The 12,280-nt window shown below is 46.4% G+C and overlaps 1 protein-coding gene across 3 annotated transcripts in view; it reads left to right on the top strand.

Moving 5' to 3' along the window:
* Sh3pxd2a (SH3 and PX domains 2A) overlaps positions 1–12,280 on the top strand; it is a 206,329-nt gene that overhangs the window by 32,915 nt on the left and 161,134 nt on the right. For all 3 annotated transcript variants that reach the window (XM_076923957.1, XM_034520854.2, XM_076923949.1), the window contains exon 2: positions 11,616–11,696. In XM_076923957.1, coding sequence (XP_076780072.1) covers positions 11,616–11,696 — 81 coding nt within the window. The remainder of the gene's footprint in view (positions 1–11,615; positions 11,697–12,280) is intronic.

Below are 12,280 nucleotides of genomic sequence, written 5' to 3'. Positions count from 1 at the left end.
GGGGCCTGATCCCTGTGCTGTGAGAGTCCTTTAAATATCCGAGAACACATATCAACAGGCACAGATTCTTTTAGCTGTTCCTTTGAGCCAGGAGGGGCTGATTCTGACCCCTCCGTCACTGATGAAAGCCCAAGGATGGTGGGTGGCACAGGCTGCCAATGGAAACTCAGACAGAGCCACAGCCCAGAGTGGGGCCATCTGATTCCAGTTGTCCCTTCTTCATTAGAGCCGATGAGTCTCAAGCTTGTAGGCGGGACTCTGGGAAGTCCGAGTCCAGACTCCCTGTCATAGCCATTGAGAAGGAAAAGCTGAACTCTATAGGTCAGATTCTACCATGGTGCTTTCCAGTTACAGAGATGTCTGGTTGCTAGTCGGTGGTCTTTGGAGGTTTGGTTGGCTTTAATGATTCCCAGCTCTCACTAACAGTAGAGCCACCTGGGAGCTCTTAAAACCTCCCAAACCATTCCCACTTTCCAAGGATCTAGTTTAACTGGCCTGTGAGGCCAAGAGAACGTGGTTTTAAAGGACCCATGGTGACTCTGTGTAGCCAGGGCTACAGACCTTAGTTTCAGGATCACAGGGTTGAACTTGAAACTCCCCACTGCCCCATAGGAATGAACAAGGGCTGATGTCAGCACAGCATCCAGAGCCAGGAGACAGACTAAGAGGGCACAAGTGTTTTCCAAGATCAAAATCTCATGTTAAATTATGAAAGCCATACACTTTCAAGCAAAAGGAAATAAATACAGAAACGTTCAAAGTAGAAAGTGAGACTGTACCTGTCTCTTCCCTGAGAACTCTTCTCTCAGATAACCAGTTCTCAAGGAGCAAAGGGCCCTGTACACTTACACCACAAATAAATGTGGCTGTGTGCTGTAGGCACCACTTTGTGATCTTGGTTTTCCTTTTCTCAGCATGCTATAAAAGAGGGCATCTTACCATCAGCAGGTATATAAGCCATACTTTTTTTTATAACTTATAAAGTCAACGAATATTATAACTTTTAAAGTCAGTGAACATTGAGTATTCTTTATTTTTTCTTTTGCAGCAGAGAATTTCCCCCCACCCCTCAGAGTTCCAGTTGCCGAGTGCAAGAGCTTGTAAGATTAAGGCTAGGGATCACCAGAATGCTTCCCAAAAAGCGTGTTCCAGGCCATACCAGGCACTAGTTTCCTAATGACAGCTACTTGCCTATGTCACCAGCAAAGCTTTGCTGAGCACAGCAGAGAGGAAGGTGTGAGTGTGTCAGTTGGGGAGGAAGTGGAGAGGTCACTTCCCTGACGGCTGTGTGTAAAGGAGCAGCTGACTTCTGGCCTTCTCTGGCTGCTGCCTTGCACAGGAAGCGGAACCAAGCTGTGCTTGTTAACCTTTGCCTGGCTCCGTGGTATGACAAAGGCACAGGCGCCCTGGCAGGATGTGTATGTTGAGGGCACCAGGCCAGGATTGGGCGTTCATTAGGCAGTGTGTGGAGCCAGAAGTTCCCTTCCTAACTCTGCTAGAGCTGCTGAGTGGTGGCCAAGCCCCTCGGAACCCAGGCACATAACGCTTTTGATGTTTCCGGAGCTCTGGCTCCTCCGTGTCAAAGTGCGTCTAGCAGACGTGTCCGACATGATAGCTGCGAATGTGGCCCGACACAAAAATTCATTTTAACTTTGTTTTACTTTCTTGTAAGCTTGCGTAAAACATAAGATTTGTGTGTTAGTGTGTGTGTGCTTGGGCGTGTGCGCCTATGTGCGTGTTTGTGTGCATGTGTGTGTGTTATACCTTCAAGTGTGTGTGCATCTGTGTCCCTGTGTGCTTGTGTGTATGTTCGTCTTTATGTGTGTGTATGCGTGTGCATGTACTCATGTGTGTTTCTGTGTGCGAGTGTGTTCATATGTGTTTTATAACTAGGTTGCACAGATTAGGTTGTGTGATCTTTGTTGATGACGGTCACGTCACTGTGTCAAAAGGTCAGATGCACCAAATAAAGATTTCACCTCAGATCCATAAAGTGAGCCTTGACCTCCCAACTGAGCACAATGTTAGCGTCCTCTTTATGCCTAAGCATTACCTAAGATGCCTGTTGACCAATCCTGGGTTCTCCGTCAGGGCACCTGCTGGTCGAGAGTGACTCTACTTCTTTTTTCAGGCTGGTTTGGTTGGAAGAAGGAAAGTACAAGGCCAGCCACATTCACTCTGATGCTCTGGAAAATCCCAATTGGAAATCATGCCCAGAAACCTGGAAACCCAAAGTGGATTCCTGTCCAGGACCTGTGCATTTGGGTGCCCTTAGGATGCTCTAGAGAAAGAGAATAAAATTCTTACAGTACAAAAGACTGTGTCAGGTAGTTTGTATCAAAGCATTGGAAAAGAAGTCACAGGTATTGAGAGTCTCCATGCACGGGGTTCTTCACAAGATCTCCGTGATCTTCACAGCGAAGGAAATATATATATATATTATATATATATATATATATATATATATATATATATGTCAATAACTCTATATAGCAATAACTATATACATAGTAATAACTATATATAGCAATAACTATATAGCGATTATATATTATTAATTATATATTAATATATAATTATATGATTGTATATTAATTTTATATATAATTATATATTATTAATTTATATAATATATAATTTATATATAAATTATAATATACACATGTGTGTATAATATATACATATACATATATATATGAGGGGCTCAGGGAAAGTATTCACTTTTCACGGAGCTGCACAGAGGTCCCAATGCAGGGCTCCCTACTCACCAGTGACACGGGCAGCCTTAGTCCTGACTGATTAATTGGTCGATTACCTACTCAAAGAAAAATCAATAGGAGGAGCCGCAGGTTGGACCACAGGGTTAGTTCTTGTGGCAGAGAGTCTGCCATGTCCCAGGCAAGCTGGTGTTATTTAAGGAGGACAGGTTATATTTACCTGAAGGACTCCAAGTCAGCATATCACGGAGATACTTAGACGTGCTCACTGCAGCTTGTTCACAGTAGCTAAGTTATAGAACCCCCCTAGGGTCCAACAATAGAAGAATGGAGTAAAGCGTGGTTTCTGTGGACAGCAGGCTGTTTTCGACTAGAAGGAAGAGCAGAGTCAATGTCGTCTGAAGGAAAGTAAACTAAAGCAGCCTCTTAAAGACTTGTAAGCTGCATGTTTATGCTCATTTGTGGCCCCTAGTTTTTATATAGATATGGAAATCGTGTGTGTGTGTGTGTGTGTGTGTGTGTGTGTGTGTGATGGAAGTGAAATGGGTAAGGATGATCGAGCTGGAGGGCTGAGAAAGGATACAGGCATGTGTGTATATGAAACTTAGGATACATACTGATTTGCAGATGTCCTTATGAAACATAATACCATGTATAAATGAATATACACAATAAAAATTTAAAGTAATAGCGACTGAACAACAATTTCAAAAGGAGTGGGGGAAGCTGGCAAGAAGACTCAGTAGGGGAAGGGGTTTGCCTCCTGGTCTGATGGCCTCAGTTCAACCTGGGATCCCACAGGCTGGAAGGAGAGGACTGACTCAGGTGTGCTCTGATGTGCACACATGCACCATGGCACGCAAGCTTTGGCATGTGTGTAGCTGTGCCCAGTACCCTACACCAACCAACCAACCAAACAATTGATTTAGAAATACAGTTAAACCCAAGAGAGGGAGAGAAAGTGCTTGTCTGGAGTGCTTGGCTTATTTAACTCTAAGCTGTGGGTCCGACCTCCACAGGTCACAGCTGTGACTCCTGGCTCTTCTTTGGGAGCTGGAGGTATTAGCACTGTCTGTGGAAGACGTCTCAAGGAGAGATAATAATCAGAACGAAGGCTCTAGCAGCGCCTGGGACTGAGGGAGGACTCAGCAAACAGGAGTGGCTGTTCTCCCAGGGAGCCTGTTTGTTTGCTCAGATAAGAGCAAGGTTTGCCTAGTGACCTCTTCAGTCTCTCTGGCTCTGGGGAATTGAAGGATGGAGCTTTGATGGTAAATCCTTCTTCTCAGGTTCCTCAGTGTTTGTGGATCCGGGAGCACCCAGCTTCTGTGTGCATTTCCTTTTCAGGAAACATGGAAAAGGCCTCTGCCCTCACAGTGTGGCATCCTCTCTGCAGACAGCACCGTTCCTGGTCCCCTTATAATTTTTATATATGTGTGTGTATATGTATATATATATACAAAATCACCTCTCTCTCTCTCTCTCTCTCTCTCTCTCTCTCTCTCTCTCTCTCATGTGTCTTGAAAGTAGAAGAAAAATTTCCTAGGAGGACTAACTAACAGAAGGATATACAGACATGGAGAAGGGAGTGTTCTCAAAATACAATAAATATACTTGTGTGAAAGAAATTTAAAGTAAATATATAGGATTTTTTAAGTCTTTTTTTTTTTCTTCCAAGACTGGAGACATAGCTCAGTGGTGGAAATTGCCTACCATGCACAAGGCCCTGGGTTCAATTCCCAGCACTGCCAAAGTAAATAATGAATGGATAAAAATGCTCTCTTTTTCCCAGAAATGGGTGGTACTCGTGGGCTTTGAAGTAGCAGGTGGATGTGGCTCTGGACAGGGTGAACACAGGGTGATGAGTGACCAACCCATAGCCTCTTTCCAGTCCTTATATCCTAGTCCATGAGGTATCACAGTGAATCCTGCAGAAGCCACTGCAGAAACGCTCAAGAACTGGAGGTGTGCGTTCAGGAGTAGACATCTCCCTCTAGATCACCTTTTAAGTAGTGGCTCTTTCCCCAGTCTTCACTGTCACCTAGAACAAATACCCAGCTAGAGGAGGCACTGGGATTTTACCAGGGCCACCTCTGAGGGTGCTCAATGTTTTCAGGCTAAGCTAAAAATGTTAAAGTCAGAAGTGTGGCTCACTTGATAGCGTGTTTATTATGCAGTGTGCACAAAGCCCCGAGTTTGATCCCCAGCATCATATGAACCAAGTATATGTAAGTATATAGTAAGGCATACTTGTGGTCTTAGCAAGCAGGCAGTAGACGCAAGAGGATCAGTAGTTCAAGGTCATCTTTGGCTATTGTGAGTATGAGGCCATATAGACCCCTATTCCCAACCTATCCAGCTCCCCTCCCCCCAAAATCGACCCAAGTGACACGGGCTATTACTGGCAAGGTTTGGGATCAGCAAAGACCCTTGTACCAAATCAGAAGGATTCGTATTCTATCTCTTGCCCATTAAAAGTTTGGGTCTCTGGGCTGGAGAGATGGCTCAATGGTTAAGAGGCACTGACTGCTCTTCCAGAGGTCCTGAGTTCAATTCCCAGCAACCACATGGTGGCTCACAACCATCTGTAACGGGATCTGATGCCCTCTTCTGCTGTGTCTGAAGACAGATACAGTACTCATATAAATAAAATAAATAAATCTAAAAAAATTTTTAAGAGTTTGGGTCTGGGGCTGGAGAATTCCCTCCAATATGTCTCTAGCTATACTTTGTTGCTACAAACCCTGCTACTTCATTGAATGAACCAGTTGCTATATCAGGACCTCGTACATTGAAGGCCAGGAGAGGGCAAGATAGCTTCTGCTAATGGGGAGACTAGGGAGGGGATGGGCTCACCCATGTCAAACAGACTGATGCAACAAGTGCCAAGCTTTCCGGTTGTGCTGTGCCAGCAATTAGCAAACAAGGGTGGATGTGATAGCCCGCTGATGGTGGATCACAAGCTCTGAGCACTCCCAGATATGGACAGACTCATGGGGCCGATGGAACCCAGGTCAGATGGTGGCATGCTTGAGGGCTCTTTCTCTGGAACAATTAGTGGATGTGAATAGGGATTTTTAATACTAAGACCATCACTGACACCTTGAGAGTTGTCTGGAAGACAATATCAGCCCAGGCTTTGGCATAGCCTGGAATTACTATTGGGAATAGTACCACTGAAGCCTTCTGCCCAAGTGTGGTTTGAATTTAGAGGAGCAGCCTAGCTGGACTGGAGATTTACAGGCCACTCGCTCTCCCAACCCTCCAAGGCAGATCTACATATATGGGGCATTTAGAATGGGAGGGTAGGGCTTAATGTTATCTTAGATGGGGATCAACTTGGGGGAGACCTTAGCATGGGCCCCTCCTCAACAAGAAGCTAGTACAATAGCCATGAACCCTTTTATTGGTTTCTGGATTGTGTTCATTCTGGTTTCTAGGGCCATAATTTTGAACTCAATTAACCCAGAATGGTAGGTCTCTCTTCATCCATAGACTCCAGAAGATCTAAAGTGATTCTGTGACCTCCCAGGCTCTAGGACTGTAATAGCCCACTCCAGGAACAACGTACCCCTTTGTTGTATGGCTACAGCCTCAAGGTGGAGCGTGTAGTTTGCAGACTGTAATGTAGATTAGATTTCTTCCCTACTTGGCCCCTTGACTGGGCAACCGTCAGGAGTGAACACAACTTGCCCAGCTATGTGCGCCAGCCCTGGTTCTAGCCACCTGATGCCCGAGCCATATGTGAGCAGGTTGGAGGCCATTGCAGTGGAGTTTCCATCTGGCCTGGGGCCAGGTCTGCTGGGCAAGAGGCCAGGGAAAATAAAGCCTTCCTCAGTAAACTGCAGCCACCATGTGTACCACATAGGGATGCACAGATCCACAGTTCTAGCTCCTCACTTCTCATCCTACTTCCTGTGGCAAAAGCAGCAACAGCCACTAGTATTTCTGATGACCCCCAAGCCAGTCTGGGGCCTTCTATGCATGATTGGGCCCCATCTTTGCAATCATTCGTTGGGTCCATCCCAGATGCCGTCCTGAATGTCCCTCCAGAGACTGGGCTTCTTTCTTGGTACTCTGGAGCTGACCTGGAAGTGATCAAGTTTACTGACCTACATTCAAGTTCGAAGGAGCTTGGTTCACAGAAGCAGCAGAACCCACTGGGCAGACAAGGTCAGAGAGCTCAGATCTGGTCAGGTGGTGTGTATTCCACCTCAGAATGGGAGGTTGTCCGATGAGGTGCTGTGCTGATTGTCCATATGTGGTGTCCCTGCTGAGGGTTCTCGACCTTTAGATGTGAGCTGCAGAGAAACATGATAGTCTGGCTAGCCCACAGGAAGCTGAGTATGGCTACTGGTCTCTAAGGAGGTTTCCTAGTTGCCTACCATCTGCCTGAAGTGACTAGAAAGACCTTGAAATGGAATCCGTGCATTTTTAAAATCCAGAAGAAAGGGAAACTCCACACAGGAAACATAAGCCCAAGTAACTGTGTTTGGAATCAGGGTGTTTAATTGAAGTCCAGCTGCTGGGTAATGTTATCTGGCAGCTCCTGAAACCAGAGGGGGGTTTATCTGTAGGGGTAAACAGAGCTGCCTTTCTCCAGTGACCTCTGCCCTCTCCACCTCAGACACCTGCTCTTTCTCCACAAACTATCTGCAAAGCAAGGCCAGCCAGAGTGTCTTTAAGAAGCTCTGGTCTTGGGGTGAGGGGCAGGAGCATGCTGGGGCGAGGCTGGAATTCTGTGTGTCCGTCGCTCATCTGGAGTGATAATCAAGGCTATCTAAGGTTGGGAAGAAAACAGAGCAAGCGTCTTGTCACCATAGAGTCTGGAGTCTGTCTTCGGATCTCTGGGCTTATCTACAGGAGGAACTGTCTGCTTCCAAGGCTACCGACCTATGGCATGTCCCAGAAGTTTGGGAAAACCTGGGCATGGGAGCCTGAGAGGTCTCACAGACAATGAAGTGGGTGCTGAGAGTGAGATCCAGCTGGGGCTGGCACCAGAATTTTCTCTTTGTTTGGCCATCTACCACTTGAAAAGTCACTGCCTTGAGCCCTAGATTCCACCTCTGCCAAAAAAGTGACCTCTTACCATGTGCCCTGTAACAACTAGCAGGCCTCCCTGTGTCTCCCAACCAGCAGGCTTCCTGCATCTCCTGGCTACCAGGACTGCCTGCACCTTTCCAGCAGCCAGGCGGGCAGGAGCCTGTGATTTATTCTCCCTGGGAGGTGAAAGGGAAGCCCGTAATTACCACATAGGAAGGAGCTTGGGTGTTAAGCCCCGGTTAAGTCCTTCCCCAGCTCCGCTTCACAGGCCCAGGAGAATGGTCCAGTTTAATGACCTACAGGCAAGTCCACCCTGTTCTTTCTCTCTGTCTCCTAGTGGGCTTGGCCGCTTGGGGACGCCAGGCAGTACCTGGTGCAGGTACACATCTGTTTCCTGTGGAGCAGCCTGCAGCAAGGAGACATTCAGGTGGAAGAGGGGCGGGGCGGTAAGGTGATTAAGATCCTGATGAAAACCCAGCTCCTCTTCCAGGGTAGTGGGGAGCTGCTGTGTCTGAGGGGTGGCTTTTGCTGCCTGCCTGAACCCTAGTCTCTCTCTGATCCCCAAGTTCTGCCTCTGGTTGTTCATGGGCTCTCAGTGTGGCTCTGACTCTTCTCTAGGCCGGAGGTTCTCAACCTTCCTGATGCTGTGACACTTTAATACAGTTCCTCATGTTGTGGTGACCTCCAACCATAAGTCATTTTTGTTTCTACCTTATAACTGTAATTTTGCTCCTATTATGAATTGTTATGTAAATATCTGTGTTTTTCAATGATCTTAGGAATCCCCTGTGAAAGGGTCGTTGGACCCACAGGTTGAGAACCAGTGCCCTAGGCCCTTCCCTGCCCAGATGTATCCAGACTTCTCTGTTACCTGAATGAAGCTTTAATTTAAAAGATGTCTAGTTCCTATCATGTCATTTGTTTTAAATATCTACAGATCTAAATTTGCATATAGAGAACTAGACCTGTGGCTGGCAAAAAGCATTTTATTCTCTTCAAAATTAAAGCTTAATTACCATTGTAACAATAGGAGGGTGAGGACCTTAAATAGGGCACAGCCTGCCTGAATGGACTGATGTCCTTGTCATGGAACTGGCTTCCTGGTAAAAGGATAAGTTTAGCCCCCTTTCCTCTTCCGGTCTCTTGAACTCAGCCTCCTCTCCTGAGCCCAGGACACTCTCCACAGCCGCCAGCACCATGTTCCTGGGCTTTCCAGCCTCCAGAACCAAACCAGCTCTTAGTGTTTACAATTTATCCTACCTCAGGCAATGGTAGAAAACTAAATACCCAGTATGTTGAAGACATGGGGAAAGACTCAGGCTTGGTTCATGTCTTCTACTGTGTATTTTATTAGCTGTGTGACTTTACTTAGCATCTCTGTGCCTCTCCTTCCTCCTGTACCATATGGGGATAATCACGGAGAAGATTAAATGAGCTGATACATGTAAATACTTTATACCATTCCGGCTTATAGTAAATTAGTTATCTAAATATGTGCTACCGTTTAGATACCTAGATGATTTTGTGTGAGATAAATGCTTGCATAAGGCATACAACAATGCACGTGCACGCACACCTATCTGCCTGTATGTCCATATATTTATTTATGTTCATTGTTTTCTCGCGCAGGGTCTCATGTAGCTGAGGCTTGTCTTGAACTCACTTTATAGTTGAGGATGACCTTGAACTCTTGATTCTCCTGCCTCCACCTCCCAGATATTGGAATTATAGATGCCTACCACCGTGCCTGGCTTTAAAAAGATTATTATTATTTTTACTGCTGAGACTAGAGCCCAAGGCCTTAAATATGCTGGATAAATGTGCTACCACTAAGCTATATATTATTTAGTACAATAAGCCAGGGGTTTGTTCTGAGCTCATTGGAGCAGGGCTGGCCTTTAACTTAATGTTTTTTGTTTTTTTTTTTCCTTATCAGACCCTCTACTCACTAGTACTCCATCTCTAGATGGCGATATCTACCTAGAGATATCTAGGTGATATCTAATTTCCTGGTTTTAGGGCTCTCTCCATAGTTGTCTCTCAGAGTATTCTCCACACCATGAAGCCAACTGTCCTAGTTACTTTTCTATTGCTGTGATAAGCCACCCTGACCAAGTCACCTTGTAAAAAGAAAACATTTAATTGGTCATACTGAGAGTTAGGGTCTACAATGGTGAAGCAAAGGCATACAGTGGCCAGAGCATCTGCTGAGAGATCACATCTTGACCCACAATCACAAGGCAGAAAGTGAGACACTGTGCATGTGAGTCACACACCTCCTCCAACAAGGTCACACCCCCTACTCCTTCCCAAACAGTTCCACCAACTGGGGACCAGAGCATTCAAACATATGAGCCTGTGGGGACCATTATCATTAGAACCACCACACTGACTCTGTGACTTAGCATGGAAGGGGAGGAGGAACAGGGATTCTTCCTTAAGCAACAGGCCTCCTCCACACTTTTGTGTGTAAGCTCTGCTCTCCAACTGGGGACTGGCACCAGTCTGTCCACAGTGCCTAGATGAGTCTCTCTTCTGAAGTTTCTCCTCCATGTATCGCAGGCCCTGGCTCTCTGACTCTGGGGTTTTCACTAGGAGGACCCACTGACTTATGGTGTTAGAATTATTCACTGGCGGCCTTGGAACTTGGATTCCAAGAGCTGGAGTAATTCTGTTGGACTTGCAGATATGGGAACCTTTACTGGGGAGACTTCGTCTCTCTGGAGGTCACCTTCCTTGTGTCGCATCTGTGCCAGGGGAGGTCAGCAGAATAGTTCATGGCTGTAGGTATGTATGTGCAGTCTTCAGAAGTTTAGACTTCTTCCAGGGGTAGAACCAGAACAACAAGATACACTATGTGGACAAGGAGCTTTCTCTCCTTTCTCAGAGACCTCCTGAACTAGGTGGCCTTCCATGGAGGCCTGAGCTGCAGCTCTATGTAGTTTACCAGGGGACAGCCTAGACTTGGTGTGCTTGCCTTGTAAGGCACCCAAGGAAAAGCTTGTAGATCTTCTATGTGTGCACTCCATTTCTCCCGTGAAATTGCTTCTTACGCCAGATCTGCCAGCTTCCTTGGTCAGGGTTACAAGTCTTTCTGTGTGCATGCTCTGTGAAGGGCAATGAGCCTGGTTGTTGGAGGCAAGCTGTCCGGAGGCTGAGTTGAGCCACACATCTCTGGTCTGCCCAGGTCTGCCCATGTGGAATTTTAAAGTATGAGGCTCATGGACCTGCAATTTGGGGGTAGCCTTCATAGAATCTCATTCACTTTGAAGTTTGAGGACCAGTGGGAAAAAAGGGGGGGGGGGGAGAGACAAGGAATCCATATGATGTGACCATAGGGTGCACGTGCACACATGTGTATGTGCGTGTGCATCTGTCTGTCTGCCTTCTACTTTTTGGTCCAATCAGGGATGGGGAATCTTAACCACACGCTCCTACCACCAGCAATTCTACCATTCTTTCCCCATGGTTTAAGGGTATGATAGAGTGTACCCTTAAACCATGAGTCAAAATAAAACCTTATTTCCTTACCTCCCCAAAAATGTAATGACCCCAATTTTACGTTTATTATCCATAAATGACATTTAACCCCTTTGTTTTAACCGTATACTAAGACAGTCTTCATAATCATTTCAGTGAATGCTTCTTCACAAACATGGTGTGTGTGTGTGTGTGTGTGTGTGTGTGTGTGTGTGTGTTGACATTCATTGTAGAGTCCACAGGTTTCTTGACAGTGAGCCAGGCCCTGGTGACAAATGAGGGTGAAAATGGTCTTGGCTGTGACACTCCTACAGTAATATTAAACAGTGCCTGGAGCCCAGTCCTGGTCACTACTCATGTGTTCCTCTTCTTCCACAGGTATACATTATCAACGTGACCTGGTCCGACTCCACCTCCCAGACTATCTACCGGAGGTACAGCAAGTTCTTTGACCTGCAGGTGAGTTAGCAAGAGCCAGCTGGCAGCTTGAGTCTCTGCTGGACTCTTCGTTCATGTCCACATCCCACTGGAAGGAGGCTCTGGATAGAGCTGAGGGCCAGAATCCAGTCTGGCACAGAAAGGCAGAGGCGGGGATCCCTACCGAGCAGCCAGGCTTGTTACTGTCTTGACTGTTGCATGCAGACACTTGAGGCCTTGTCACTTTCCACCATGGCCCTTCACAGTCCTGCTTTGTCATCCTCCCTTGGCATTGGATGGAAACCATAGGGAGGCAAGAAGGCAGTTGTGGGTGCCGAGTGCCTGGGCAGACATATCTATAAACATCCATGATGAGACACAAGCCGCCACATCATTGCTAGTAAAGAAAAGCAAACACACAGAGAAGACCAAAACTAAATAAGCAATTTATAGAACTGCATGCTGGGCATACCACCGGGTCTGCCTGTCTACCCAAACAAGGAGCTTGCCACCCAGTTTGTACATGTGGATAGTAAATGTGTATCTCTGACTCACATAGACATGTTTCTTCAGCAAGATGGTAGTATATAGCCACACAGTACCATTAAATGCACCCCTTTGATGCT

Source organism: Arvicanthis niloticus, chromosome 1 (genome assembly GCF_011762505.2).
Source record: "Arvicanthis niloticus isolate mArvNil1 chromosome 1, mArvNil1.pat.X, whole genome shotgun sequence".
Lineage (NCBI taxonomy): Eukaryota > Metazoa > Chordata > Mammalia > Rodentia > Muridae > Arvicanthis > Arvicanthis niloticus.
The sequence above is the reverse complement of the archived record's forward strand: the minus strand, read 5'-3'. Positions and strand labels throughout refer to the sequence as shown.